Here is a 24,707-nt window from a genome sequence, read left to right on the forward strand (position 1 = left end):
GCATTTTCACGTACCTACTATATGGCAGGCAATGTGCTAAATGTTGGGGATACAAAAAAGAGCAAAAGACAGGTGTTAATATTGGATCAGAAAAAGTGTCAGTGTGCTCATCTGGAGTCTTAGAAGAGGCCCATATCCTTTAAACTTCAAGACTTGGGAATGAGCAGAGATTTTCACGACAGCTCATTCTTGGCAAACCTAAAGGATAGACTAAAATTCCCTTTGTCCTTCATTCAGAATAGAGGCAACCAGAAGAGAGGAGAATCCAAATCAAGAAGAAGCAACTAGGAGAAATATTACAACCATCCATCAGTTCTACCTTTCTTATCCTTTTCTTTTTTAGGTCTCCGGGAGGTATGATTGAAGGTACCCCGCAGCTCCATGGAAACGCATGGAAAGTTTCCTCAGCTTGTTTTGCACCTGTTAGAGTTCCTCTGTTAGACCCATGTAACATCAACCAAGAAAACAGTAAGCCTTCAGATGAAGATATAACCTTGAGGGATTCTTCTGGGCATTAGTAGCATGTTGGGGCTGAGCATTACCTGGGTAGTGAATGTTTTTCTATAACATTTAAAAATACTTACCATGTTATATTACTGTTACACTAAGAACTGTAAAAAATATTAACGTTCCTTCTTGAAAATAAGCCCTTGAAAAGACCACCGTGGGAAAATGGGTGCTTTTCATTTACTTTATACTCACAAGTTTGCCCATTTTATGTGTTCAAGAGTGTGTTGTTCATCCCTGACCCTTCCAGAATGCTCTGATACAATCTCGTACATTCACAGTTGGAATATGTCAGTCCTAGGAGACCTGCCATATTCCAACTGTGGTTCCATTGTATTACAGCCAAATGTACAAATACCTGGCTGCGTCTCTTTCTTGCCATCAGATAACAGGTCCAGACTCAGAGCATAAATAATGGAGAAATGAGCTGGTCAGCAAGGGCTCTCTGACCTCAGCAAGCAGTGTGAGATCTAGGATGCAGCAAACTGAAGTTGTTTTATCTCAGTGCTCCAATTTGGAAAGTCTGGGCCACCCTCATGCCAAGAATATCTGGCTATCCTTCCCTTAAAGGAAAGGCAGAAGATGTAAATAAACACTGCACATTTGGCTTTAAATGGGATTTTAGGCTCTTCATAGAGTCATTTGGTGTAAAATGCATATTGTATATGTACATACATATATTTACATTTTCTTAAATATTATGCTTCTTTTAATTTATTCTGTCATTTGCGGAGTATGAATTATGTTCCTGTGGTTTGTTTCTAATATGCTGGTAACATTGACTGCACATCAAGAAGGGAGCCTATCTATTTTGCTATGGATTTTGTAGTGCTGTTTTGTGGATGTTTTTATTGAATTCTATATGTTTAGTATGGACCTACATTCGCGTCCAATTCTTTGTGACCCCTTGGACTATCCATTGGGTCTTCTTGGCAAAGATACTGGAGTGGTTTTGCTATTTCTTTCTCCACTGTGTCCCCATTTTGCAGATGAGGAACTGAAGCAAAAAGGGGTTAAGTGACTTGCCCAGGGTCACACAGCTAGTGTCTGAGGCTGGATTGAAACTCAGATCTTCCTGACTCCAGGCCCAGTACTTTATCCACCTAGCTTATTCTCCTAGTGAAGCCTGTGTCACACCCACTTTGGGTATTACCCAAAACACAGTATTAGTCCCTCTTCTTTTTGTCTACTCCTTTTAATTTGGGGAACTTGTTAGCTGCCATGAGTTCAATTACCAACTGTATATTGAGCATACCCAGTTCTATATATTGAGCCCTAGTCTCACTTCTGAGCTCAAGTTTGCCATTACCAATTGTCTGCTGGATGTCTTGAATTGAATATTCTATAGGTACCTCAACTAGACACATCCCAGACTAACTTATTACCTTTTACTTTGCTCCAACTCGCTCTTTCCCTAGTTGTCTTGCCACTATCAAGGGCATCACCATCTTTGTGGTCACCCACCTTTGCAACTTCCTTCTCAACTCTTTACTCTTACCCACCCTACATAGTAAGTTACTTGCCAAACTGTCATTTCTATCTGCACAGCGTTTTTCACATACACCCCCTCCTTGCTCTAATCTCTCTCCATATGTACTATGGCCAATACCCTCCTATTTCATTTCTTTATCTCATGCCTCTCCCCACTCCAGTTGCCAAAGCACTTTTCTAAAGTATTCATCTGATAATGTCACTCTCTTATTTAATGGACTTATTATCGAACAGGAATGACATGTCAATTCCTGTTGTAAGAAACATTATTATTAAAAAAAACTCCAGCTAACAAAAATGCTCAAACTATTAGTTCACTAGTGAATATTTAATATAACAAATTTTATATTTAATATTATAAATATAACATATATTTAATATATCACATTTAAAACAAAAGCATTCAGGTCTGCCCTTGAAAATTTTTTTTAATGGGAAGAGACCTAGTTTAGTGAATTGATTGATGAAATGGCTTAATTCAGTTTGATATAACATTTGTAAAGAGCCTACTATGTTCAAGAGGGAAGCTAGGTGGTAGTAGGTAGAGTGTCAGGCCTAAAGAAGACTCATCTTCCTGAGTTCAAATCCGGCCTCAGACACTTACTAGCTATGTGACCCTGGCAAGTCACTTAACCCTGGTTGCCTCAGTTTCCTCATCTGTAAAATGAGTTGGAGAAGACAATGGCAAACGTTCCAGTATCTTTGCCAAGAAAACCCCAAATGGGGTAGTGAAGAGTGAGACATGACCGATATGACTGAGCAACAAAAGCTACGTGCGAGACGTTGTCGTTGGTGTGTGGGACACAGAGACAAAAAAAGTAACGGTTCCTGACTGCAAGGAACTTACTTTCTCCTGAAGGGTATATGACATTGAGGAGTGTGCTAGTAAATCTTTAACAACTGGCTCTCAAAAAAAAAAACGGTATTCATGACACACTTTTAAGCTTAATCTGAATCGTTCACTATTTCCTATCACTTTTTACAATCTAGATGGTCAGCAAAACAATCAATCAAATCCTGATTTGTAGCATTTGACAATTTCTGAGGAGTAAATGCTCATGCTGGAAATTTAACAATCTGCTCTCTCAAGTTGCTCTGAAGTCATTTGGAGCACCCCCCTGACATGTGATATAACACACAAAGAGATGAGTAGATGCAGGTATATCCAAAGTAATACAAAGCAATTTCAAAGGGGGAAAGACACTAAAATGTGGAGGAAAGGAGAAGTGCTTTGCATAGGAGATGGCCCTGGGCTATGCTTTGAAAGAAGCTAGAGGGGCAGCTGGGTGGCCTTGGAGTCAGGAGGACCTGAGTTCAAATTTGACCTCAGACACGTGACCCTGGGAAAGTCACTTAACTCTTATTGCCTCACCAAAAAAAAAAAAAAGAAGCTAGAGACTTAGGAGGGAATGCTGTTTCCTGGTTTATAACAAGAATCATGAAAAAGAATTCATTCTTTCCTAGTTGGATATGCCGCCCACTGCGATGTTATCAACCAAGAGCTCTTTGCTCCCTGCCATGATGCTGTCAGTCCAGGATTGTACTATCAGCTCTGCCGTTTTGATGCCTGCAAGTGTGGAAGCAGCTGTTTATGTAACGCCCTGGGTCACTATGCATATGTCTGTAGCAAGCATGGCCTTTTCATTGATTTCCGGTCTCATGTCTCATTCTGCGGTGAGCATTCCTTTTCTCAAAATTGGAAAGGGTATCAGGGAAAGCCAGCACATTTTGGACAACTTTATGTTAAGGAAAGGTATGGTGTAATTACTTGTCTGTTCATTTTATGTAATGGAACTGAAAAAAAAAGAATTTAAACTCCTTGTTCCTATACTTGCAAATCAACAAAGAGCCTCAGTAATGAAATCATAATAGAAGCATCATATATGACAGATAACTTACAGTTATTTCACAAATTAAATTTGTCATGGCTAAGTTGTGTTAAATTTTCTCACATTAATCATAATAGGATCTCAATGAAATTTAGCAAAATCAGGGAGGGAGAGTTTCCAGTAGGTGGGGGCTCAAGGGCTAATTCTGATGGGCCAACCACAACCCTTAGACTAACAAAATGAGCATGTCCACCCATGTAGTGGGAGACCTGAGGGATACAATCGCACATTTGAGAGTGAGAAAAGACCTTCGCAGCCATCTTGTCTGACTCACACAAGAAAGAAATCCTGGCTACAACTTATTGGACGAGTGGTCATACATCCCTCACTTGAAGACTTCCAGGAAGGGGGTAACCATCATCTGTCAAGGCAGTGCATTACACTTTTGGAGAGCTCTTGATTGTTAGGAAGTTTTCTCTGACATCAAGTGTAAATTTGCTGTGGCAGCTTCTAAACTCTTTGCTTCTGGTTCTTTGAGGTCAAACAGAACACGTCTGGTTCCCCTTCCCCATCATAGCCCTCCAAATATTTGAACACATCTATGAGGGCACCCCAGAATATTCTGTTCTCCTGACAAAACATCCCTGATTCATTCAACCTACTTCATATAAAGGGCATTGACTTAAAGCCCTTCCTCATTGTGGTTGCCCTCCTCCGGCCACTTTCAAGCTTGCCAATGTCCTTCTTGAACTGTGGTGCCCATCATACTCATGATGAGGTTTGAGGAGGGTAGAATACAAGGGGACTATCACCTTCTCAGTCTTGGAAACCACTCCTCTTAATACAGTCCAAGATCACATTAGTTTTTTTCTGCTACTCATGGATTTAAGAGTCCACGAAAACCCTCAAATCTTTTTCAGAGAAGGTTCCACCTAACCATATTCTCTTCCTCCTCACCTGGTAGTCAAGTCAAATTTTTGTGCCCAGGTATAATTCTCAACATGTATCCCTATTAGATTTCATCTTATTCAATTCTAATTAATTGTTCTAGCCTGGTGACTCTGTCACCCAATGTATCAGCTATCTCTTCTATCTGTGTCATCTGTAAATTTGATGAACACCAGAGGGCCAGTGTCAGATGGCTGGGGTACTCAACTTGAGACTTCCTGCTAAGTTGAACCATTAACAATTACCATTTGAGTCTGGACATCCAACTCGGACTGAATCTATCTAATTGTATTGCTGTCTAGAGTACATCTCTTTACCTGCTCCACAAGGATAGTATGACAAACTTTACAAAAAGCTTTGCTAAAATCTAGTTAAACTGTACCCATGGTGTCCTTCTCACCTTCTAATTTAGTCATCCTATCAAAAAAGGATTAAGTTTAGGCCAGCATGACTTATTCTTGATGAAGCATAGGCTTTTTCACTGACTGAATCCCTTTTGATAAATTTACTAATTTTTCCTTAATGCTCCATTCTAGAATTTCTTAGGAAATACAATCAGGCTCACTGACCTACAGCTTACCAACTTCATTCTCACTCCCCACTCACCTTTATTGATAACAAAAATATTTCCCTTTTCCGATCTTATGATACTTTTCCTATCTCCCACTGTTTCAGATATCACTGCGAGTTGCATTCAGTGTAATTTATTGCACAGTTTTCCCTAATTTCTATTCTGGTTGAGATTTCAAGTGTTCTTATTTTTATTTTTAAATACTACTTATATATATGTTCACTTTGCAACTCTAAGCAACTGGTTTAAACTTGACAGCCCCATTCAATTTCCTTTCATTGGTCTTAAGAACTCCAGTTTTATATTTTTCTTAATCTTCCTTAATGGTGTTTTTCTGGCAACATTCTTTAGGCAGGTCCCAGAAATAGCATCTGGACTTGGAGATTTTCCTTCTTCAAATTTATCTAAATTTTTCCTGAATTTCTCTTCCTTGAACTCAACTTCTGGCCTTTTTTTTTTTTTACTAGTCCTTAATATATACAGAATTTCCTTTTCATTTGGCTCAAATACTTTTTTATTTTCATGTTCCTTCTCTCACAGAAGATTACCCGAAACGAGATTGCTCACTTCTCTAAGAACCATAGTGAGCTTAACACTTCCACCGTACTCCCTGAAAAGCTGGTTAGATTGGTTGAACACCAGAGTGGGCATGGGACATCCCAGCACCTGGACATTTTTAGTGACTAGGAGAAAGTTAATGGATAGCTATGCCAACTGGTGACTAAAGAATTACAAAGAGAAAGGAAGAGAAACTGGACAGTTTTGGAACTTCATAGAATGACTGCAGTGATAGAAAAAAATAATCAATGAGTAGAGAATCAAAGGAGTGGAGATGATTTTAGTTGGAAACTGCAAATGTAACATTGACAAGCTTAAAGATTACACTAAAAAGGATAATGCCCAGTTATTTACCTCCATGGAAAAACAAAACAAGAAGAGAAGGAACTTATTTAGACCTTAAGAAGAATTTGACAGTCTTAGTACCTATATTGTAAAACAGGCTCCCAGAGAAGGTTGTGGAATCTCCATCCCTGGAAATTTTTTGAAAAACAAATTGCTAACATCTGCCTCCAATGGCTTCATTATAGCTTTATAGCTAGGCAGGAGGCAGAAGATTTGGATCAATGAATTTTTGAGATCCTTCCACTTCTAGGATTCCAGAGTTTTCATGTGTGTATGGATTCTAATTATTTCTGACATTCATGTTTCATGTCGATCAAAGATACACAAAGCTCTAGAGAATGTTTCCAGTCTCTGTAGAAATAGCTCATGAATGATGATGCTTTCTCCTCAGCCGTGGTCTGCCAGAAAGGCATGTTGTACCATCCCTGCTCATCTTTCTGCCAGCACTCCTGTGCCTCTCTTTCCTCCATGGAGAGCTGTGATGATGATTGTGTTGAAGGCTGTAATTGTCCAGAAGGCAAATACTTTGATGATGCAATTAACTTTTGTGTGCCCATGTAAGTCATCTCTTTCCATATCACTTAGAAAACAAAATGGTTCTAAGGGCTTTTAGGGTTAGTTCTGTTTACTCCCCTCCTTTTCATTTGATTTCCTTTTACAGATTCTTTTTTGGTGGGTTAAAATTACAGCTAAGAAATCAGGTGCTTCATCCTAAGGATTAATTCTATCTGCACCTGCAAAGTAGAGGTCAACAGTGACAAATAGTTGAGTGTAATGGACGTTTTATTTCTGACACTCAACATTTTCCCTAAAAGACTTCATCAGGATAATATCAGAAGCTCACATCTCCATAGTAATTACTATTTGACATTAGCTAGGATAGAAAAAGCTTGTGCCTACAAGAAATTTACTAAGATAAGCTTTTTTTTTGGGGGGGGGTAAGGGTAATTTCATTGGCAGAGGGAATTCCCATTGAACAAACTTCCCATGTCAGTTCAGATGAGCAATTACTCTGCAGATCATAGTTTTAGACAGTCGTCTGAAATACTGAACATTTAGATGACTTGTCCAGGGTCACAAACACAGCTAGGTATGTGCTAGTGGAGGGACCTAAACCTAGATCTTCTTCTTCTTTTTTTTTTTTTTTTCAGTGAGGCAATAAGGGTTAAGTGACTTGCTCAGTCAGGGTCACACAGCTAGTAAGTGTCAAGTGTCTGAGGCTGGATTTGAACTCCTGACTCCAGGGCTGGTGCTCTATCCACTACACCACCTAGCTGCCCCTACCTAGATCTTCTTGACTCTAAGACCAGCTTTCTATCCACTATTTCAATGCCTTTCAGATATAATTTATTGATATTAAAGTAAATATCAATTTATTTGATGATCACTCTGTGGCCAACCTTCTCATAATGAGCAACTTAGTACTTAGCCCTCCTGGCTCTGACTCCCCTTCCCTCCCCTCCCCTCCTCCCCTCCCCTCTCCTCTTCTCAAATGTCTCAAATTTGAGATTTATTTGAGATTTCATAAAACCTTGCCCTTAGCCTATATCAAAGTCCACCATGGTTCCCATTTCCTTCCTAAACTTAGACCTAGCAAACTCAAAGTCGCATCAGGAGCTGGTCAAGTTCAGGCTAATTGCAATAGCATGGGAAAGTCAGGGTTTACACTGGGAGCTGGAATCTGTCTTGGCATCCGTCAATTTTAGATCAATCAAAGGCAAGCTAGATCAGAATATAAGTAGGTTGGTAAAATGCCTTTGGTAATCAGTGACTGCACTTGCTAGGCTCATCAGTAATTCTATTTCAGCTCTTTCTATCTGCTTCCCTTCTCCCCCTGGGTAAAGGTATCTCTGCTAACCAGATGACATCAGTGCTTTATGGTCTACAAAGTGTTGTCCTTACAATAACCATGGATGGATGTAATTTAAATGCTGTTCTCCCAATTTCTCTAACTCAGAGAGGTTTAAGTGACTTGTCCCTTCCAGATTTAACCTCTTGACATCCCAACTATTACTGTTATTTTTGTGAGCTAGAAAGAATTAGTGCTGAGTTTGGAATGTAGGCCTTCAGATTTCAGGTCCAGTTATGTTTCAGCATCACACATAGGCAGAAAAGGCTATTCTAGTCAGTTTTTAAAAAATTTCCCTGGAAAAGCAGCTTTTTATATTCAATCTGTGGCCTAAATGAAAAAGGCATTTAAGTTTTATCTTGGGAAAAAAACCATTCAAAGTTTCCTTCAAATAGTACTTACATAAACTCTCTTTGTTTCTTTGTTAATATGATCATGTCACAGTGACCAAAACTGTCAAATGACTTGCTCCTATCATATGTGATACTGAGGTGCCGTTTATTATCTCCCATTTGTTTATGGGTTATTAATTTTAAAATATTGATTTTTACAGATTTAGCTGCCATTGCCTTTACAGAGGCAGTCAATATCAACCTGGAGAGCTCGTAGCCACACCAACTGGCTTATGGTATGTTTCTGTTATGGGGTTTGTGCTTAGTATGTTAACACTCAGACTATACATTTTGGTAATGTGACAATTTGAAAAATTAATCTGAATTATAAAATAACATGAGGAATTATGGATATCAGTCTTTGGTGAGAAAGGCATGGCTTGTACTTTTTGTTAAAAAGGGGATTCATTTTGCATTATTAGGACTTGTAGTGAGTAGGTGAAATTCAGCTGGTGTGAGAAGCTGAACATTTTTCATAAGGCCATCCCTAATCAGGTGACTCCCAACACCACCACCCTGTGGCCAACCTTCTCATAATGAGCAACTTAGTCATCCTAGCTCTGACCCTCCTCCCCTCCTCCTCCTCTCCTCTCCTCTCCTCTCCTCTCTCCTCCCTCCCTCTCCTCTCCTCTCCTCTCCCTCTCTCCTCCCCTCCCCTCCCCTCCCCTCCCCTCCCCTCCCCCCCTTCTCCCTCCCCCCCTCCCTCCCCTCCCCTCCCCTCCCCTCCCCCTCCCCTCCCCCCTCTCCCCTCCCCTCCTCTCCCCTCCCCCTCCTCCTTCTCTCCCCTCCCCTTCCTCCCTTCTTTTCTTTTTCCCAATCTCTCTCCTCTCCTCCTCCTCCTCCTCCTTCTTCCATCTATTGCTGGCCTCAGCATGGTAGGACCTGTCTATTAGCTTATGTGCTAATGACATAGCTTTTGAGAGCCCAAGGTCACCTCTGTGCTAAAATGAGGCACCAGAGAAGGACCATAGTTTAGTTAAATGGCCCTGAGCCTTATTACTTGGTGATAACTGAGGTGTAGTATTTCACCCTCATACTTGTAGACATCTAATTCTGGAACATTTGAGAGTTTTTGAAACAAAAAAGAAAAGTTGCTTTGAGTTATGATTCTTGTAACGATCATTTATTTGCTTCTATTAGTCAGTGTTTAAATGGGACAGTGAAGTGTGCTGAGCCTTCCCCCGCTACCATTGGTGAGTCACAGAAATAGTCTTTCCTCTGGACCAGCCTGTCATTTTACTGTTTGGTTTAAGCATGGCACTTGTAGCCCTGATGGCAATCATGTATTCAATTCAATAGTATTGCTTTTGCACTTACTCTGTGTAAGGGAAGGGACAGGGGCTAGGTTATTGAGTAAAGATCTGGATTCAAGTCTCATTTCTGTCACGGGCTGGCTGTCTTACTTGGGCAAGTCTGTTAACTTTTCTGTGCCTCAGGCAGCCTCTAAGACTAGACATTACAGAACAGTTACTCATTTGTAGTGTCTGAGTTTTTTTACTGGGAGTTTCTTCCCTCCATCTACACTCAGGGAACTTACTTGTAGGCAGAGGGTGGAAGGGAGGGAGATACCCTTACGGCCATTTTCACATTTATTCTGCCTGGGGGACAAGGTGCTTTCACTTAGTTTGCTGGTCAGGAAGAGTGCTGATGATAAAACCCCCAGTGGAGTGACGATGATGGTTCTTATTTGCAAGGCTAATTCACATATGGCTAATAGTTAGACATTTTTTTTTGTTTAGAGTCAATCAGCAGCATATTGGACACACCTACTATATGCCAAGAACAATGCTAGGTACTGGGAATGCAAAGCCAGAAATAAAATAGTCCCATCCCTCAAAGGTCTTACTTTCTATTTGGGATAGATATCTACTTAAAGTATTTACGAGATTTATACAAAATAAATACAAGGTAATATTGTTACATGAGAGAGGGAGGCCCTAGCACCTGAGGGGATTAGTATGCTTAAGGTTTGATTTATGTGTTGTTTCTTGTTGTTCAGTCATTTTTCAGTCATGTACAACTCGTTGTGACCCCGTTTGAGGTTTTTCTTGGCAAAGATATTAGAGTGGTTTGTCATGTCCTTCTCCAGTTAATTTTACCGGTAAGGAAACAGAGGCAGACAGAGTTAAGTGACTTGCCCAGGGTCACACAGTTAGTAAGTGTCTGAGGCCACATTTGAACTCAGGTCTTCCTGACTTCTGGCCTGGCACTTTATCCACTGCATCACCTAGCTGCCCCTTCATTTATGTAGGACCACATTAATCTGGTACCCATATCCAAAATGTCTAATTTATGCATGAGTTTCATATCCTAGAGAAAATTTGCCGATTTTATTGCCACAAACTACTAGCTCTGCTCTCCACATATGTAAAAGGTGCATACAAAATATAATGCAGTTAGAGTAATGCCAGTATTGTTGTTGTTGTTGTTAGATGGCTGCTAACAGTGGACAGAATGCTAGATCTGGATCGGGAAGGACTGAATTCAAATTCTGTACCGAACACTTTCTAGCCATGTGATCTTGGGCAAGTCACTTCACTGTTCTCAGCCTTAGTTTCCTATCTGTAAAAGGGGGCCGAATAATAGCACCTACCTCACAGAGCTGTTGTGAGGATCAGATGAGAAGTCATGTGTAAAGTGCTTTGCAAACCTTAAAGTATTATGCAAATTCTAGCTATTATCTTTATTATTGTTAATAAAATTCATAGACATGGGATTATAGAATGGTTCTGTGAAATCTCCTGAGTAATAATTAGCCATAAGTAGTAGCCTGAGTAATAATTAGATATTTTTGTGGACACATTTAAAACACAAATGTACACTTTTGTGGGATTATTAACCTGCCAATTACATGAAGTTAATAATATCTAATTTATTTTTTATCTTTGAAGTTCATACATGCCCAGAAGGAAAACGCTACTTTGACTGCAAATTTCCTGACCCAGAATTACCAACTGCTGGTGTGAACTGTGAGACCACTTGTGTAAACTTGGCTATGAACTTCACCTGTACCCCATCTCCACCTTGTGCAAGTGGCTGTATCTGTCCACCAGGGTAAGCTGTTCTTAGAAGAGTTTAAAGATTTAGTGTTTGTCAAAGAGACCACAAGCTAATTTTTTAAAGGGACCTTTACTTGGTGAAAATAACACTATTCAGGGTTATTTTTGCAATTGATTGTTGGCAGCTAAGATATTGTTGATTTATTAATTTAATGAGTTACCAAATAAGTATCCGACTTCGTGATGTTATGTGGTCTATGGGATGGAATATTAGGCTTGAAGTTAGGAGAACATGGCTTGGAATCCCACTTTGATGCTTTATCTGTGTAAGCACTACCTCATATAAATTGTAGTAGTTGAAAAAATGCTATTTTGTGTTTTTGAGGCTTTTCAGTTGTGTCCAACTTTCTGTGACCCATTTTGAGTTTTTCTTGGCAAAGATACAGGATTGGTTTGCCATTTCCTTCTCCAACTCATTTTAAGATAAGGAAACTGAGACAAACAAGGTTAAGTGATTTGCCCAGGGTCATGTAGCTAGTAAGTGTCTGAATCTGGTCTCTGTCCACTCTACCAACTAGCTGCCCCTTTATTTTGTGTTTGCTTTGTATCCACTTTATAGTTGTACAGATTGTTTTTTTTTAATTGAATTTAAGTTCCTTGAGGGCATAGACTACTTCATTTTGGTCTTCATATCTCTAGCACAGTGTCTGACTTACAGAAGGTGCTTAAAAAAAATGGTTGTTGATTGATTGAATGAATGATTATGTGATTATGGGCACCCTTACCTCCTCTGGGTTTGAGTTTCCTCCTCTGTAAACCAGGGATAAGAATACCTCTATAGTTAGTTCCTTCCTCGTAGGGTTGGTGTTAGGTTTAATGGAGATATTAAATATAAAATATTTTGTAAGGTTTAAGGCACCATATAAATGTCAGTTATTATTACCTCAATATTGAAATTGCTGGTGGAAATGCTTTCCAGGTAGTCCACTGACTTGACTGAAGTTTTGAGATACTATCCCAAATTTGGAGTTAGCCATCTTCCATCTCCAAAGCTCTGACAACCATCTATATTTTAGGCATCCTTTTTTCAGCAGGCTGTTCTAATGATTCCCCTGCTCTGTTTAAAGGAGTTCCTAGAAAAGAGTTTATAATTTACATGGCAGCATTCAGTACTTTTTGTTCCCTCAAATTATTTTCAGGACAGAAGGGCCTCATCCATGGTGGGAAATCTTCTGGAGGCCTTTTCCTTTTCTGTAAGGTACTCGCACTCAGTGGTGTGTTCTGAGAGTGAGCAGAGAGATATTCCTCTGAAGTCGGTCTTCTTAAGGCAAATGGGTCATTAAGTCTTCATAGGTGCACACATGCAGAGAGATAACTGGGCTGTAGCCCTTCTGAGCTGTTAGTCAAAAAGGGAATGGCCCTGTAGTTTATTTACCGAGTGAGAGACAATGATATAAATGACCCATATCTGGATGGGAAGAAAATCCCAGTGATTTGAGATGGGTTCCAGTCTCTTGATGAAAGAGCTATGTCTGATATGGAGAAAGTGGGTTATGAAGAAAAACCACTCATCCATGAGAATAGAAACAGTGACTGGCAAAAATCAGGTCACAGACACAAAGACTTGGAAAGGGCAAAGGAAGCAAAGATTCCATTTTAGAGAACAAAAGAATAATCAGAGCTTGTAAGGCTGCATTTTTCATGACTTTTTTTTCTTTTGAACTGGACCTGTGATTGCATCATTTGTTGGGAGCTTCCGTTGGGGATCTTCTTCTACCAGTGACCCTTCTCTGCCTGGAGCACATAAGAGGTTAACTGATTTGTCCACGATCACACAGCCTATAGCATGTCAGTCATTATTTCTTAAAAAAATTTTTTTGAAGCTTTTTAAAAAACATTGTGACTTCAATTGACAAACATTTATTAATCACCTATTATGTGTCTGGCATTGTAGGTATAGCTTTGGAGACAAAGATGAAATAGTTCTGAATCTTTAGGAATCCTGAGCTTCATTACTCAAGCATTCCAGTGAACCTATGACCTCTTCTATGTGACTATTGCATTCGTTGATTCGAATCACAACTCATCTATACCTTCTTCTCCACTGTATCCTCCAAGAAAAACCTTTTAGAAAAATTAATCAACAGTGAACACTCAGCAGAAGCTAAATAATATGAAGTTGTAGTAAGCAGGGTTTTCATAAGGTCACAGATCAAGAGCTGGAAGGCCTATGGGTCACCTGGTCTAGCTCTAATTTTATTGATGAGGAAGCTGAGGTTTAGCGAGATTAAATGACTTGCCCATGGGTACTCAGCTAGTTGGTGTTTGGGTTGGGATTTGAAATCATGTCTTCCTGACTCTGACTCCAACCCTCTCTCCACTGTAACTCACTAGTGTTATGATTTCCTTCCATGTTCAGAAGCTCTAGCGTGGGAGTGGAGAAAGCATATGGTAGGAGTGGTCCAGGGTTGAGCAGCAGAAGGAGAAGGGGGCAAGGATAGAGGGCACTGCATCAAACTGGTTGATGAAAGGGTCAAGACAGTGAATTAAGGAAAGTGAGACAAGATTGTTGTTGTTGTTCTTCCTTCCTTTTTTTTTTTCTAAGGCATCTGGGGTTAAGTGACTTGCCCAAGATCACACAGCTAGTAAGTGTCAAGTACCTGAGGCTGGTTTTGAACTTGGATCCTCCTGACTCCAAGGCCAGAGTTCTATCCACTGTGCCACCTAGCTGCCCCTATTCTTCATTCTTGAAGAGCACCAGTGACATCAGGAGGGTGATACCTTGACCTGCAAGTGAATTGGATTTATGAGGCAGAGCTGCGCAAGGTTAACAGCCTCACTCTGTCCTCCAGAGTCATGGAAGTCCAGTGGCAAGACATGGGTCAAGAATCTGAGTGATGGATGGGAAGGATGGGGGAAAGTACTGGAGTTATAATGAGGTCAAAGAACAGAATCTATGTAAAGTATGTTGCAAAATTTGGATTACTTTATAAATCTTAATGATTATCAAGAGTAGTAAAGCATGGGTTAAGGTTAGATAAGGAAGAGATCACTTGCAGGTGTGAGTTTTGGGGAACGCTTCCCAGAGGGCTTTTGTCATTTGAAGTGGGCTATAAAGAATGGACTAGTTGTAAATAAATGGCGAGAAATCAGGAGGTAAGGGCAGCAGCGTTTTCTTTCAAATAGACTTTTTGGGGGACAGCCTAGGAAGCTAACGGCTGTATTTCTTTTTTTCACATTGTTTCTATGGGAAAATATTTCCTGAGTTCTGAACAGCTGTGTAAAACCTTTTGGAAAATAATCTGTCCTTAAATCGAGGGCAGCCTTTAGTTTATGGAGGAAAAGGTCTTGGATTTGGCAAGAAAGAGGCCATTTGTCACCTTAGACTCCCAGTGTCTTGCTGTGTCCCTATAAAAATCTGCTCTTGGGAAAGGATCTGGAAGTCATTCTCATTAAAAGGTAAAAGGACTCATCTCAGCTTTACTTCTCCCGGGAGGATTTTCACTTTAAGTGAGACCTGTTATAACAAAGGAATGAAGCTCCTCAAGTAGAGTTTCTAAGATCAGCAAACAGATGGTGAGATTGTTTTGGCCTTTTCAGTCTCTCTAAAATTATGTCATGTACTTAGTAAAGTTTTGGGTTTGGAATCAAGGGAACTGGGTTCAAATCCTAGTCCTATAGCAACTTGTGTGACAAACAACTTAACCTCTCTGGACTTCAGTTTCCTCAGTTTTTAAATGAGGGTTTTGGATGACATGACTTCTTAAGTCCCTTCCAGCTCCCAATCTGTACTCCTATGTTCCTGGCTGGTCCCTGGTGATCAGTAGGAAGCCATACTGAAAGTATTTAGGGGTTAGGGGCGGGGAAGAGTAAAGAGAAGAGGAATCAGGTATGGATTACTTTCGTTGGCATTTTGGAAATAAAAGAGAGGAGAAAAGGCAAGGAGCTAGATTAGTCAGTAGAATCCAGAAAAAAAAAATTCAGGATGGTAGAGACAGGGTGCTTGATCAAAGGTAGAGTGAGGTACTACCTGAAGAGGGAAGACAGGAGTCAGGAAAAGACTTTTATATAGGTACAACCTTCTTGTGACAAATGAAAAGTTTGAGAGACATAGTTTCTGAGTAATTAGTCATTTTATTAATTATGACTAGTAGGTAATTAATAAAATGGTCTTTGGCTTTCTCTCATAAACCAAAGACAATCATGGAGGCCCCTCAAGGCTTATATGCCCTTAGAAGAGTGGGTGTTCCTGACAGGTGGAAATCGACTCTGATTGGTTAATAATTAATGAGAAAATGGATATTATAATAAGAGGTAGACCTATTCTAATAAAGGGCTGGGAGAAATGACTGCTTATGTCACTCTTACTCATCTCTACACAGAACCCCCCCCCCCAACTCCCTCCTCAGGCAATTTTGACAAAGGGATCTACCTCCACCCAAGCCTGCCTGAGTAGAGCACAGTGGGCTGGAATTCACCTAGATTAGATTCTCTTTGTGAGGTTTTCTATTTGCTTGAGGTCTCACCCACCCAAGATGGTACCCTGAGTGTAATCTCATCTATAATCAATGTCCTTCAGAGACTGCCTGAAAACCTACAGAGGTTTATTTCTGAATGAGGAGATAGAAAGGGAAAACCTTAATCTCAATTAATAATTGGTGATTAATATGTGAGAGAAATAATAATTTCTCTCATTCTTTTGAGATTAAGTTTTCTACTTCTCTATTGGATTCAATGGTGTTGAATCATGCATTTTAGTATATTAAGGAAAAAACTAATTTTGACCTATTATAAATATTTGTAAGTCATTATTTAAAAAATACCTAACCCTTCAAAGCTAAAGATCTTTAAGGGCAGTATCCCTTCTGAGGTACCTCCCAGTTCAGAAGCCTGAGGTTTGCAGGATGGGAATGGGTGGTGCAGCAACTACTCTGAGGTTCTAAGATATAATTATAGATCTAGGCTCCTACTCCTGTAGTTTACAAGCCCCTATCAGTATACTTTCCATTAACAATCAGAAAGTAAAGCAATTAGCTCAAAGCAAAAGGATTTATTGAGATGGATTGTTGTACAGACAGATGACAGACAGAGAGATAATTTATTATGCACTTAGTATGTGTTAGATAGAGAAGGAAATGACACACCACTTCGATATCTTTGCCAAGAAAACCACAAATGGGGTCACGAAGAGTCGGGCACAACTGAAACAATTGAACAACAACAGAAGTGTGCCAGACACTGTGCCAAATTCTGGGAAGACAAATAAAAAGTATAAAAGCTATTCCCTACCTTTAAGGAGCTTACATTCTGATGAGGAAGACAGCATATAAACAGGAGCTAGAAAGAGTATGAGAATCCATGTGGGAGTTGGCAACTGGCAAGGAGGAGAATGAGAAGTAGTTTGGAGAATAAAACAAATCAACAATCTCCCATAAACACACCCAGTTTTCATAAGAAGAATGAATAAAAACTTGGAGCATATAATGAGGTAGACACATGTGGCCAAGGCAACTTACAACACCAGGACTACAGGATTTTATGTCAGAGCCCTCTCAAAGTCTCTCCTTTGGGAGCAGAATCTCTGTTACGTTGGTCTCTTAGCTGGGCTCTGAGGGTCTGCTCTTCCCTAATGACTGCTAATTCCCTAATCAACTCTCAGTTTTCAGGGTAGTAATCTCTTCAGTCTGTGGCCAGACCTTTTGTTTCCTGTAAGAGATCAAGCTTCTGAATATATTGACTTTTAAAATTCATGGACTAGTCAATCATTGCTCACACAATGGAATTGCTGCCTTCAAACTCAATCAGAGAAAGGTGTCCATATTTCATGTTAGGATGAAAAGTTATTGACAGATCGTTTACACATTGGTACTTTAGCTTCTGTGATTATATGTTGTGACTCCATCAACTGAGAGAGAAAACCAAATGCCCTCTCCTTATACCTTTTTCTCTATTTAAATATTTGCCATCCCAAGCAAATCAACAAGGGGGCTTTTTGACAAAATCCAATATACAAGCAACTTATAAATTAACATTCTTCCATGAGGATTTAGCGGTCCTAAAAATTATATTCACCCCTCAAATACATGGTGATACAATTTAACAAATAGACATCAATTTACACAGTTCTCATAAAAGTGCTTGTAAAGACCTTTCCCAACCCCAAAGCAATACAAAAAAGTGAAAAATTGAGCTGCCTCAAGCAGAGGGAAAGTCGTCTCTACAGGAATCCCAGAACAGGGAGTAGAGACCTGGGGGACTACAAGGCACTTCTTACCTTCAGGCAAGAAGCCAGACCACCTTGTCTTGGTGCTCATTATAACATGAGAGATCTGCTCACTTTCTTCTTCTCCAACTGAAGGGTCTCTCTGCTCTGGGCTCCCATGGGTACTCAGTGCTATAACAAACCAGTAATTGGTCCAGAAATTACTGGGATGCTATTCCTTTCCACCCCTGCTCTAGACATAAGCAGCAGACTAGGGTGAGTTCTCTGGATCTCTGTAACGCAAGGATTGAAATTTCCCCAATGGGCCCCTGAAACATACAGAGCCTTCCAAATGGCTATTCCAACTCATCCCTCACTGTGACAAGATCCTTCTCTATAGCAATTGCTTTAAAAGTAATCAGACAAACTCAGAGAGGCCCCAAAGAGATGAAGCACTTGGAGGATTGGCTACTCAGGGTTTCTAGAATATCAGTTTTGCCTTTTCCTAAAGTCTGTAAGTAAAGCAGATAAGTTATTTGATATTAAGATAAATAGTTCTGCCCAAAAATGGAAAAATGGAACCCAGACAAGCTTCTACAATGTCATCTAAGATATTTGCTAGGCACAAGTATTCTAAGAATGCAATGTCTTCACTGCTTATATTAGCTAAAGTATTTATAATAGACATGGTGGTCATGCAATAGACATGAGGACATAAGCATTCAACAAAGCAAAAATTATTTAAAACAAAATGTTATGACTCATAAGGATGCTGAAAAGCTGACTGTCCTGTTATAATATGGGGGAAAAACCAGAGAAAAATACTAATTTGGGGTATATATTAAATTAGATGACTGCTGAAGCTCCTTACAACTCTAAAAAAATATTGTGGAACTGATTTTTATGTATCTGAATCATATAAAGATGTATATATCTATATCTAGATCTATAATATACTTATACGTATACATATATAATATTAGCTTTTGTTGTTGTTCAGTTTCAGTGGTGTCTGGCTCTTTGTAACCCCATTTGCAGTTTTCATGGCAAAGGTACTGGAATGTTTGCTATTTCCTTCTCCAGCTCATTTTACAGATGAGGAAACTGAGGCAAACAGGGTTAAGTGACTTGCCTAGGGTCACACAGCTAGTAAGTGTCTGAGGCCAGGTTTGAACTCAGGAAGATAAGTTCAGGCCTGGCACTCTATCTACTATGCCACTTAGCTGCCCCAATACTAGCTGACATTTACATAATTTGTGTAATTATATTTACATTGTACCTTACATATCTTATCTTATTGTGTTCTTACAACAACCTTACGAATAGGCACCACAGGCATTAATATTTTTTTATCAAAGAGGAAACTGAGGATGGGAGATATTAAGTGATTTGCCCATTATCACCTTGCTAGTAAGTGTTAGAGGCAAAATCTAAACTTGGATGACTTCTGATCTTAGAACCACTACTTTTCCTCTACACCGCACACTATATAAATATTTGATAATATTAATATGACCTCTTTCAAATCTATAATGAATAAAGTAAGTTTTTGTTAATTTACTTTGATTCATCTGCTAAATTAACTAAACATGACTATGTTTGTAATATTTGGCTAGAATGAGCTAGAGTAGCTTTCCGTTTCTTCCAACTTAGAGTTTAAGGGAAAAGAGTTAGGATAAGAAAATGCCACTCTATGCATAAAGTGCATGGGGATTTTTCTGATATAAACCCGGCAATTTAGCTAAGAAAAATCTGATAGGTTTTGACAACAAAATTCCTTATACCTTTAGTGCTCAAAATGGTAAAACATGTCTCTCTTTATCACTCAAATTTCCATTTCTAGTTATTAGACAAAGAAAAATTCAAATGCATTTTAATGTAGATGAAAGTCAGGCACTGTAGATTAAATGCTGAGTGTAAGGGGGTTATAGGAGTATTGTTCACAAGCCTATTAATTTACTTGAAAGACAGCTTTTAAATTGAAAACCATAATATCAAGGGTTTTAGAGGCAGTGGAATACAATTTTTTTATCTACCGATCTTTGTTGACAGCAAGCTAGTATAAGGATTTTTTTTCTAGCCACAATTGACGTTAGAATTTGGGTGAAAGTGCTTCCACTAAAAGAAAGTATTAAGGATTTTAAAAATATAAAAATACCTTGATTTAAAGAGGATAGAATTTTATAGTGTCATATTTAGGCCTCCCTCTGGGTCCTTGCCACCACTACCAACACTGCCACCACCACCACCACCAACAATAACAACAAAAACAACTCTTACTTGTACTTTCAGGTTGCCTCCCTATAGGGCTGCTGCTGCCTCCAGTTCTAGCAGTAAGCTGTGGGTACCCACTCCTAAAACTATGGTTTCCAAACCCCTGCCACTGTGTTCCCATCTATAGTCAGCCAGATGCAGAATGAGATGTATTTTGGGACATGGCCAACACGACAATTTGTTTTGTTTGACTATGTATATTTGTTATAAGAATTTTGGTCTTCTGTTTTTCTTTTTTTTCTCCCCCAGTGGTGGGCAGAAGTGGGAGAGACAACACATGCTTTGTTCATTGAAAAAAAATTGTTTCTACTTCAAAATGCCTGATGATTGGCCATTCAGCCTCTGTTTAAAGACCTGCACTGATGGAGCACCTACCACTTCCTGATGCGTTTTTGAACAGTTATTAATTTTAGAAAATTTCCCTGACATTGAATGTAAATTTTTGCCTCTTAGCAGCTTCCACCAGTTACTCCCTATTCTGTCCTCTGGGGCCAAGAGAATATGTCCAATCCAACTTCTTTATGGCAGCTCTAAGAATATTTGAGTAGAGTGTTCATGTCCCCACTGAATCTTCACTTCTCTAGTTCCTTTAACTGATTCTTATGTGATATGGACTCAAAGTTCTCATCTTGGACAGTTGCTAGCATATCACTGGTTTTAAACTCATTGCTCCAATTTCAAGCCAGATAGAATATAATTCTAATTATTTTGGGTAATGTTTTGGTGGCAAAGGTTTCTCATTAACTGATTTCTCTTCAATTAGGATGTCTTTCTGATTTTTCAGTTTGCATTAGTGACAACTGTGATGGTCATGGACCAATCCTTTTATTACTGCCAAGGAGAAATATCAATTGTATTAGTTGGAGTGTTGAGCAAAACTTCAGGGGAAATATGAGATAGTCATGGATGTTTTTTCAACTTGTAACTTTCAAAGACCATAGATTTAGAGCTGGAAGTGTCCCTGGGTATTTAGTCACACCTCTTCACTTTACACGTAAACAAGGTAAAGCTCAGGAATGTTAAATAAAAAGTCACTCTCAAATATTCAAATGAATCTGTGATCTTATAGCTTAGTGAGGCCCCTCTATTGATGCAGATTGCAACCCAGGCAACTCATTCATGCCTACCCATCCCACACAGCTTCTTGTCCATGTTTTCCCCAAAGTAGCAAACAACATGGAGTCAATTCATTCAATATGCTGAAGGCCTTCCTTACTTTCTACTAAAATTACGAGGGTACCAGTGGAGCATAATGGTTGTCTACCTGTTATTCCTTGCCCTGTCATCTCTTTCTGTCATCCAAAATTAAAGAAAAAATACTTTCTGTCATCTGAATTCTTTGATAACCCAAGGTCATATAAGTTGTAAATACCAGAGCTGAGATTCAACCTCAGGTCCTCTGACCCCCAAATATAGAGATCTTAACACTGTACCATGTTTCCTCATTTCATTTCATGGGATTTCGGATTTTTAAAATGAGAAGTCTAATTATTTCTCATGCACATCTTATGGTTTGGGGTATCTAAGAGCATTATCAGTTTTTAATATATTGCTTTTATGTAGTCACAGTGCATCAGAAAGACTTTTTTGGGGGGGCCAGTAATTGGAAATAGATTTTTCCTTAGCGTGAATGTTCGCAAGATGATATATTTAAGCCCAAAGGGACTTAAGAGGTCATCCCATCCAAATTCTTTTTCTTTTTTTTTTTATAGATGAGGAAGCTGAGTCCTAGAGTATAGTGAGCTACAATGACTTGCCCAAGGTCACACAGATTTGAACTCAGGTGTCTCTAATTCCAACCCTTTTTCTATACCATACTGCCTCTCTTTCCACACACTTCAGCTTAATCCAAGAGTTTGTGTTCTGATGACCTACAGTAACAATGTCAGTATCACAGTCATACACATGCGTGGGCATGATAATGTACTATTTACTTAATATTGAATATGAAGATGTTCTGTTGCTTGGATGTTTCTTCGTACTTTTCACTTAAATTAATAGTTTTCACTAAATAGCTTTTATTTCTTCATTTGAAGCATGGCGGAACACAAAGGAAAATGCTACATTCCTGAGAGCTGTCCATGCCTCTGGAAGGACTGGGAATACCTTTCAGGAGAAGTGATTTCTACACCTTGTTATACGTGGTAATGAGTTTCAATGATTTCATTGTGGTTTGATTAAGCATTTCTGCTGGCAGCAGTCTCTGGCTGATAGTTACTGAATCTGGCTGCTGTCTTCTCATTCACCAAAGGAGAAGCCAGTATCCTAGGTCCTTTCTTAAAGCCTACCGATTAAGTGAAAGTAGAACGTTCTAGGAAGTGATAAAGAAATCACTGTATTTATTCGTTGGCTCATTTGTTTAGCCTATGACAAATGGGTAGACAATTATAAATCTAGATATTGATAGAAGAAAAGTATCAAGCTTACCAGTAACTATCTTAGTTGATAGAAAAAGGGCAACATAGCATTTCTTGCCAGGTCTTCCATTTTTTAAAAAGGGAAAAATTACTTCAAGATAATTTTAAAGAGAGGATTTTTATTCTGAAGTAGAAGGACTTCCAAAAAGTGGGCAAAGGTTTGGAGATTGTAAATAAGACCATGTACCTGGCATGAATAAATTAACTAGAAAAGAAAACAATGTCAAGGAAACATAAATGAAACATTTCACGAAAGGAGTTTCAGGCGGGGACACAGACAAGCAGAGCCATTTTTAGGAGCTTTATTTCTAGTTCCTAGGGATTGAAATGTGACCTCTGGTTCATTTGGTATGGGGAACTTTCAGGTGAAGAAAATCCTTCTACCAATGCAAGTCAATATCTTTTCTGTGACTCATAGTCTTAGAAAGCTATCTGGGGCACTGAGAGATTTGATGACTTACTGTGGGTTGCCTATACTACACAGGTAGACTATGTTGACTGTGGGACTTGAATCAGGTCATCCTGGCTTCCAGACCAGATCTCTACCCACTATAACACTTTATCTTGTCCTGTGTCAAATTTATTATTTACTTAGAACAGCCCTGCATATTTCAGAAACTTAGTTTCATTTATAAACCTCCTTTTTGTGCTTCTTTTTTATTGAAATATTCATGTTTTATTATTTTTAAAGCAAATTAATAAAAAGCAAATTTAAAAATTGCTACTCTGATCCCTCCTTGCAACATGACAATGATCTTAGGATTGTGAAGACTATTCCAAGTTCTACCAATCTGGAAAGACTTTGAATTTGGATGCAACAATGTCTGGCATCTAACGATCAGTCCAGTATGGGTCTGGATGCATATGACAATGTCTCTTGTGGGGATATTAGCTTAGCTCAGTTTATAGTGTCTCACTGCCAGGTGACACACTGAGTGGAGGGTGAGGAAAATTTGTGGACCACAGCATCTCCTGAAGCCTACTTGTGATTAGTTCTAGGAGGGAGTTCTCACATTGATGAAACCACAGACACTTCAAGCATGGAAGAAATGTGAACTATTTTCTGACTATCAGGCCTATGTTTAATTCTTGGTTCCTCACTTATTTTCTGTGTGACAATGGCATCATCTCTAAAGTTAATTCTGATTTTTTAATTCATCTGTACAATGAACACAATAACTACTCTAAGGGTTGGGTGGCTTAGAAAATAGACTTTGACTAGTATTTATGCTGATTGAAAGAAACTAACAATGAGAAAGCTTCTTTGAAAGGTCATAACATTGTCATTCTCATAGTGTTTGTCGGCGAGGAATGTTCAATTGTACTTATTACCCATGCCCCGCGGTGTGCACAGTTTATGGGGACCGTCATTACCATTCCTTTGATGGACTGGAATTTGACTATGTCAGTGATTGCCAAGCTTTCCTGGTCAAGGTAGGTGAACGATTGTTCTTCTGTGTTTATATTTGTATAGGATTCCTGTCCCAACAAATGAGAACTCCTAGTCCATGGCAGGTTTAAATGTTGTGAGCAAAGCCTTCAGAAAGAGGTAGCAGTTGTGAGTCAATTTCCCAGATACAACTTTATGTCTAATTATATTTACAATCAAGAATAAGTGAGTCTTAATAAGGGTTGAATTCTTTCTTGGGCTGACATGGTTAAAAGCATAAAATGTAATAAACTTTTTTTTAAAGCTAAAAATATATGTAGATGATTGTAAGATACGTATTGCTCTATAATTGGGAAGGTATGGCACAGGGGTTAGACAGCTGGCTTTGGAATTGGGAAGATCTGAGTTCATTTCCCACCTCTGACACCTCTTAGTGTACTAGACAACTCTTTAGTCCTACAAATTGCAGGGAAAGAGCCAACCTGCATAATTAGAGGGAGTTTCCTTATTTGGGAGTTACCTATACCAGTGAAATCACCGATGCAATCTGTATTTGACTCAGAATTTGTTTCTATGTATCTTAAATCATAGATCTGGAATTTTTGCATGTGCACACATACACATGCACATATATAGATAGATAGATATACAGTACATGTACACATGGGTATGCATACGTGTGCATAGACACATAGACACATGTATACATATATACATATCTGTGCCTATATGTATGTGTATATATGTGTACACATCTACATATGTATATGCACACAATATCTTTACCCATATCTACATCTATCTATATACATATATCCATATACATATATCCAAATTTGTTTATATATATAATATGTACATATATAATATACACTGTATCTATATGTATGCATATATAATATATCTATATTTATAAATAAGTGTATACACATACA

The 24,707-nt window shown here is 38.9% G+C and overlaps 1 protein-coding gene across 1 annotated transcript in view; it reads left to right on the plus strand.

The window, feature by feature from the left end:
- The window catches only part of OTOGL (otogelin like), a 194,923-nt gene that overhangs the window by 48,404 nt on the left and 121,812 nt on the right, over positions 1–24,707 (plus strand). Inside the window, exons 15-22 of the mRNA XM_078150389.1 lie at positions 344–468; positions 3,463–3,672; positions 6,641–6,806; positions 8,652–8,726; positions 9,631–9,683; positions 11,382–11,544; positions 22,002–22,109; positions 23,678–23,816. Of these exons, the coding sequence (XP_078006515.1) occupies positions 344–468; positions 3,463–3,672; positions 6,641–6,806; positions 8,652–8,726; positions 9,631–9,683; positions 11,382–11,544; positions 22,002–22,109; positions 23,678–23,816 (1,039 nt within the window). The remainder of the gene's footprint in view (positions 1–343; positions 469–3,462; positions 3,673–6,640; positions 6,807–8,651; positions 8,727–9,630; positions 9,684–11,381; positions 11,545–22,001; positions 22,110–23,677; positions 23,817–24,707) is intronic.

The sequence above is a fragment of the Phascolarctos cinereus genome, unplaced genomic scaffold, assembly GCF_003287225.1.
Source record: "Phascolarctos cinereus isolate Bilbo 61053 unplaced genomic scaffold, phaCin_HiC Scaffold_1;HRSCAF=81, whole genome shotgun sequence".
Classification (NCBI taxonomy): Eukaryota; Metazoa; Chordata; class Mammalia; order Diprotodontia; family Phascolarctidae; genus Phascolarctos; species Phascolarctos cinereus.